The sequence below is a fragment of the Lepus europaeus genome, chromosome 19 (genome assembly GCF_033115175.1).
Source record: "Lepus europaeus isolate LE1 chromosome 19, mLepTim1.pri, whole genome shotgun sequence".
Lineage (NCBI taxonomy): Eukaryota > Metazoa > Chordata > Mammalia > Lagomorpha > Leporidae > Lepus > Lepus europaeus.
This window is the reverse complement of record NC_084845.1, coordinates 12,617,009-12,623,667: the sequence shown is the minus strand read 5'-3', so window position 1 is coordinate 12,623,667 and position 6,659 is coordinate 12,617,009. Positions and strand designations below refer to the sequence as shown.

The window sequence follows — 6,659 nt, the reverse complement described above, 5'->3', positions numbered from 1 at the left end:
CCTGTGGCTCCCCAGCTCTGTCTGGGACAGGAGTGCTGTCCAAGATCCATGGTGCAGTTTTAGCCTGCGTGGTCGGCTGCCACCGCTGATGTAGGAGAAGTGGAAACTCGGCTGCGGTGTCACCTGGCACAGGAGAACCCTAGGGAGAAAGTCCCAGCTGGGTGGGGGCCCGAAAACAGGGAGCAGCTGGAGTGAAAGAGAAACCAAGTGGGTCTCAGGTGGGCTCCTAAAGGATGCCTGGCGGGGCAGCCTGAGCAGGACAGGGCGGCTCTTGGGCCCGAGGGGCGGGATCCGGGGTTAGGCAGAGAGAGGGACAGGGCACCACCTCCTGCGGGATGCAGGTGCACGGGGGTCCGGTGGAAGGGCACCGCTGGGAGGGCCATGAGCTTCCCCTGGAGGCCCCACAGAGGAGACCCAGGGAGAAGGCTGAGGGAACTTGACTTCAGTGAGCGCATTGGGTGCAGGTTCCTGCTGCCCCTTTGCGCACCTGCACCCCCCATCAGAGAGCCCGGGTTCCTGGCCCGGCCCTGCTCTTCTCTCTGCTGCCTGTAACGCACGCACACCTGGGGAGGTAGCCAATGATGGCTGGGGCACTTGGGTTCCCGCCGCCCCCGTGCAAGACCCTGATGGAGTCCCTGGCTCCTGCCGAGGCTGTGGTGGGCATTTGGGGAGTGAACCGGCACATGGGAGGTTCCCTTTCTCGCTCTTTTTCAATACCCAAATAATATTTTTATAAAAGAAGATTTAAGAGCAGGATGTCAACGCACATGACTGCTTTGCAAGGCAAGTTTCTTAGTGCAGCCTACAGGTGAGAACGCTGGGGCTCAGGTAGGTCGTCCACAATGGCACGGTCAGGGGAAACCTGGCGACCTGGCCGCCGGCCCAGCCCCTTAGTGGTCGGGGGCGGTGCCCCTGGCAATGATCACACGGAAACAGCCAGTGCACACCAAACACACTCTAATAAGCGGCAATAAATACGACAGGAGCAGAACGGCCAGTGCGGCGGAACGTAACAAACACACGGAACAGCGTCCGAGGTGCAGGAGCCACTGCAGGGCTTGGCCCACAGCACTTCCCGACCCCGTCTCAGCAACCGGCACCCTCCTGGGGGAGCCCCACAGACGCCCAGTGCCAGAATCGCCAAGAAGGCACGAGGCGCTGGAGGAGGGCGGACCCGCCCCGGGTCCGCAGGGTCACAGTCCAGCAGAACCAGAATCCGGGGCCGCTCCCGCCACACAGGCCCCCGGAAGAGCACGAGGCTGCGCAGTCTTGGAAATCCGCTTCCCAGGAACCGCATTTTCTCCCTTGGGAGAAACGCGCGCGCCTCCAACGCCAGCAGCAGGTGGATCCAAGTGCGGCCAATGGCGGCAGAGAGTCTCTGCGTCCCCAGCGCCCATTGGCTGAGGGACTCGCCTGGTCCAACGCGGCAGCCAATGGCGGGCAGAGCCCCGGTCCCTGCGCACGCGGCGCGGTCACACGCAAGGCCCCGCGTGCGCCACCAGCCTGAGGTCCCGCGTGAGCAGGCGCAGCAGGTTGAAGACGACGGTGGCTTCGTGGCAGCGCGGCGAGTCCTGGACGCGGGTGCAGCGGGGCTGAGTCAGCTCCCCGCCCGCCAGCTCCCGAAGCCCGCGGCGACCCCAGCCTCCCGCGCTCCGCCCCGCAGGCCGCCGCACTCACCGGCCTCCCCATCTTGTGTCGCCTCCTGGGCGGCCGCGGGGACTTCCTGGAGGAGCCTCTCCGGAACAGCTCGAGCTGGAGGTGGACACGAGGCCAGTGAGCGGGCGAGGCCGGAACCGCCCCTGCCGGTCGGTCCGGGGCCGCCCCAGCCGCAGGTGCCAGCGGACCTGTGGACGCCACAGCGCGGGCATCGTGGCGGACCCGCCCCTGCGCTAGGCGGGACAGGTCCGCAGAGCCCGCGCGGCCCGGGGTGCGGGCATCACTCACGCAGGCCACCACGTCCCGCTCTGCCGCCGCCAGCAGCTCCAGGGTCGCGCCGATGCCCGGGTACAGCTCCGGGCGCTGCAGGCTGCTCAGCACGGCCCGGGCGTCCGCGAGGCTCCGGGCCACGTGGCGAAGCCGGGCGCACGTCTGCGGGCAGCGGGCGGGAGTTACAGTCGGGCCTCGCTCGGCGCCGCGCGCGCCCTCCCCCGGGTCCCGGCCTCACCGACGGCCGGGAAGGGTCCCTCCTCGCGCGGAAGGAGCAGTTGCGCGGCCTCCAGCTCAGCGTCTCTTCCTCCTGCGGGACGAGCGTCCGGATTCGCTGAGGCCGGGCCTCCTCGCCGGTGCCCGGCTCGGCGCCGTCCGGGATCCCCGCCTGGGAACCCGACTGGCCGCGCGCGCTCGCGCCTGTTGTGCACGGACCCCAGCGCTCCCCCGGGGCTGAGCGGGGCCCAAAGGCTCCTGCACGCCCTGTGCAGGCGCCGCGCCGGCCCGCGGAGCCCCGTCCACCCGGCCGGCGCCCTTGCGTGGCCGTCTCAGAGCTGGGCTCCCGCTTGTTGCGGGCTTGGCCGGGACGTGCCGCGGGCAGAGCTCTGGGCGCTGAGCGAGGAGCTGACCTCGGGTCAGGACCGGCGTCTGGGAACGCGGCTCGCTCAGGGCCCCGGGGTGCGGGTGGTCACTCACGTAGCGGTTTCTCAGCGCCGTGACGGCCGCCAGCGCCCTGGGGTCCAGCGAGCGGTAGTGGGAGAGCAGGCAGCGCCCGGGCGCCGCCTGGCCGGGCTCCGCCGTCGCACCCAGCGTCCACGCGACCCACAGCCCCGTGGCCACCGCAGCCGCGCCGCTCGCCCCCATGTCTGTTCCTGCCTGAGGCCAACGAGAGGGTCTGCGTCGGTCGGTTTAGCCTCGCAGAGGGACCGCGGCTGCGAGCGGCCTGGGATGTCCTGGGGCTGTGCCTCGCCCCTTGCTCCGCACCGCCAATGTCAGCCCGGCAATGTCAGCCCGGCGCCTTGCACGCAGCAGTGTCGCCTGTCCCCTTGGTGGTGTCTGGACCGTCCATGGGCGCTTTTATGAGCCCGGGTGAGAATGCTCAGAGCCGCGGGCTTCCCCGTCGGGGCCATGTTTTCCAAACGTCAGCGCTGGCTCACTCCGCGTGGGGGCGAGGACTTTACCCGCAGTTGCTCGCGTGCCAGCGATGGCAGAGCCCCAACCTCAGCCGCCAAGTGTGGCTCTTGTCTGCCTCTCCTGTCTGCTCTCCTACTTGGCCCAACCTCGGATTCCTTATCTTGTTGTCTCATCCTATCTAGCCCGTGTGTGTGTGTGTGTGTGTGTGTGTGGTGCTTCTGTTGCCTCAGACCTTGTAACTGATGTATCCATATTACATCACTGAATCTTCGAAACAGACAGCAGATATCCTACTCTTAACCCATTTCTTTTAGACTTTTATTTATTTATTATTTGAGAGGCAGAGTTCCTGAAAGAGAGGAGGAAGACTGAGCAGGAGCTTCTCCCAGGTGTCCTACGTGGGTGCAGGAGTCCAAGGACTTAGGCCATCATCTGCTGCTTTCCCAGGCACATTAGCAGGGAGTCCGATCAGAAGTGGAGCAGCCGGGACTTGAACCGGCGGCCATATGGGATGCCGGCACTGCAGGCCAGAGCTTTAACCTGCTACACCACAGCGCCACCTCTATTTATGTATATGTTTTATGACTACCACAATAGCACTTATTCCTTGTAAAGATTTCATCCATTAAAAAAAAAATACAACTCAGAGAGTTAAAGTAAATCTTGAATCCCACCTCCTGGAAGTAATTGTTTGGGTTAAAAACAATTTGTAACGCTTTCTCCCTTTTTTACCCTGCCTGCTAGCAATTCTGCCCAAATTGGAATCACGCTGCATATAGTCAGGTTCCTGCTTACCCTAGTCTCAATTTGCATTTTCCCACATCTTTAATTATAGTGTATCAGTCAGGGCTCAGCAGGAAACAGATGGTCCAATCAATTGAGGATAATTTGAGGTGGAGTTGATACTAGGAGCCTTTCCAGGGGACTGGGTCGTGAGGAGGAATGGCAAAGGCTAGTGCAAGCTCCCGGGGCCAGCATGGGGAGGGGTTTGGAGGAGGGGGGAAGGGAGAGTGCAGGAGCCAGAGAAGCAGGTGGATAGCTACAGGACACCAACCGATGCCCTGGTGCAGAGGAAAACAAGGAGGCCGGCCAGTAGGGGGCCGACTACTCTTCATCAGATCCTGTTAGAGAGACTTTGAGCTGGGCAAAGGAGCTCCTCCATGGGCACTTCCCAGCCTTCTCCCACCACAACCCCCAACCCTGTTCTGGGGCGGTCATTGGGCTCCATTGGGTGCAGCCCATGGGGGAGCCCCACAGGAGAGCAGGGAGAAAAAGGGGTCGCGGTTTTCACCCAAAGCTTCCTCCCTGCCGGTTGCCTCAATGGGTCCAGCAAGGTACAGAGGCTGGAGGCGCTGCCAGGCCAGGGCAGCGCAGGGAGCGAGGCTCCCAGCCCGGATGCTGCTGTGGGTGGAGCCTCGGCTAGGCTCACAGCTTCGAAGAAAGAGAAAAAGGTGCGCTTTCGGTTCATTCCTGGACTGCAGAGCACAGACCAGAGCAAGACAAACTGACGCGGAGAAAGCAAATACAGGCGAATTACTCAACCGATTACTCAGATTGCGGGCAAGGGACCAAGGGGGAGTTAAAGTCCACCTCCCTGCCCGCCTGGAGGGAAAATTAGGCTAGGGATGACAACTAGCCGACAGGTTCTCACCAGGGCTCATAAAAGCGCCCATGGACGGTCCAGACACCGCCAAGGGGACAGGCGACACTGCTGCTTGCAAGGCGCCGGGCTGACATTGCCGGGCTGACATTGGCGGTGCGGAGCAAGGGGCGAGGCACAGCCCCAGGGCATCCCAGGCCGCTCGCAGCCGCGGTCCCTCTGCGAGGCTAAACCGACCGACGCAGACCCTCTCGTTGGCCTCAGGCAGGAACAGACATGGGGGCGAGCGGCGCGGCTGCGGTGGCCACGGGGCTGTGGGTCGCGTGGACGCTGGGTGCGACGGCGGAGCCCGGCCAGGCGGCGCCCGGGCGCTGCCTGCTCTCCCACTACCGCTCGCTGGACCCCAGGGCGCTGGCGGCCGTCACGGCGCTGAGAAACCGCTACGTGAGTGACCACCCGCACCCCGGGGCCCTGAGCGAGCCGCGTTCCCAGACGCCGGTCCTGACCCGAGGTCAGCTCCTCGCTCAGCGCCCAGAGCTCTGCCCGCGGCACGTCCCGGCCAAGCCCGCAACAAGCGGGAGCCCAGCTCTGAGACGGCCACGCAAGGGCGCCGGCCGGGTGGACGGGGCTCCGCGGGCCGGCGCGGCGCCTGCACAGGGCGTGCAGGAGCCTTTGGGCCCCGCTCAGCCCCGGGGGAGCGCTGGGGTCCGTGCACAACAGGCGCGAGCGCGCGCGGCCAGTCGGGTTCCCAGGCGGGGATCCCGGACGGCGCCGAGCCGGGCACCGGCGAGGAGGCCCGGCCTCAGCGAATCCGGACGCTCGTCCCGCAGGAGGAAGAGACGCTGAGCTGGAGGCCGCGCAACTGCTCCTTCCGCGCGAGGAGGGACCCTTCCCGGCCGTCGGTGAGGCCGGGACCCGGGGGAGGGCGCGCGCGGCGCCGAGCGAGGCCCGACTGTAACTCCCGCCCGCTGCCCGCAGACGTGCGCCCGGCTTCGCCACGTGGCCCGGAGCCTCGCGGACGCCCGGGCCGTGCTGAGCAGCCTGCAGCGCCCGGAGCTGTACCCGGGCATCGGCGCGACCCTGGAGCTGCTGGCGGCGGCAGAGCGGGACGTGGTGGCCTGCGTGAGTGATGCCCGCACCCCGGGCCGCGCGGGCTCTGCGGACCTGTCCCGCCAGCGCAGGGGCGGGTCCGCCACGATGCCCGCGCTGTGGCGTCCACCGGTCCGCTGGCACCTGCGGCTGGGGCGGCCCCGGACCGACCGGCAGGGGCGGTTCCGGCCTCGCCCGCTCACTGGCCTCGTGTCCACCTCCAGCTCGAGCTGTTCCGGAGAGGCTCCTCCAGGAAGTCCCCGCGGCCGCCCAGGAGGCGACACAAGATGGGGAGGCCGGTGAGTGCGGCGGCCTGCGGGGCGGAGCGCGGGAGGCTGGGGTCGCCGCGGGCTTCGGGAGCTGGCGGGCGGGGAGCTGACTCAGCCCCGCTGCACCCGCGTCCAGGACTCGCCGCGCTGCCACGAAGCCACCGTCGTCTTCAACCTGCTGCGCCTGCTCACGCGGGACCTCAGGCTGGTGGCGCACGCGGGGCCTTGCGTGTGACCGCGCCGCGTGCGCAGGGACCGGGGCTCTGCCCGCCATTGGCTGCCGCGTTGGACCAGGCGAGTCCCTCAGCCAATGGGCGCTGGGGACGCAGAGACTCTCTGCCGCCATTGGCCGCACTTGGATCCACCTGCTGCTGGCGTTGGAGGCGCGCGCGTTTCTCCCAAGGGAGAGAATGCGGTTCCTGGGAAGCGGATTTCCAAGACTGCGCAGCCTCGTGCTCTTCCGGGGGCCTGTGTGGCGGGAGCGGCCCCGGATTCTGGTTCTGCTGGACTGTGACCCTGCGGACCCGGGGCGGGTCCGCCCTCCTCCAGCGCCTCGTGCCTTCTTGGCGATTCTGGCACTGGGCGTCTGTGGGGCTCCCCCAGGAGGGTGCCGGTTGCTGAGACGGGGTCGGGAAGTGCTG

General features: G+C 66.6%; 2 protein-coding genes across 2 annotated transcripts; one reads left to right on the top strand and one right to left on the bottom strand.

Annotated features, from left to right (window-relative positions):
- Nucleotides 1-1,472: 1,472 nt before the first annotated feature.
- On the bottom strand, nucleotides 1,473-2,790 carry LOC133747658 (interferon lambda-4-like). The gene is made up of 5 exons (XM_062175982.1): nucleotides 2,623-2,790; nucleotides 2,165-2,236; nucleotides 1,945-2,088; nucleotides 1,678-1,752; nucleotides 1,473-1,571 (listed from the first exon to the last, which is right to left on the bottom strand). The coding sequence occupies exons 1-5, from the start codon at nucleotides 2,788-2,790 to the stop codon at nucleotides 1,473-1,475; spliced, it is 558 nt and encodes a 185-aa protein (XP_062031966.1).
- A 2,146-nt stretch (nucleotides 2,791-4,936) lies between these two features.
- Nucleotides 4,937-6,253, top strand: LOC133747656 (interferon lambda-4-like). The gene is made up of 5 exons (XM_062175980.1): nucleotides 4,937-5,104; nucleotides 5,491-5,562; nucleotides 5,639-5,782; nucleotides 5,974-6,048; nucleotides 6,155-6,253. Exons 1-5 carry the CDS (start codon nucleotides 4,937-4,939, stop codon nucleotides 6,251-6,253), a joined length of 558 nt encoding a protein of 185 aa, XP_062031964.1.
- Nucleotides 6,254-6,659: the final 406 nt, after the last annotated feature.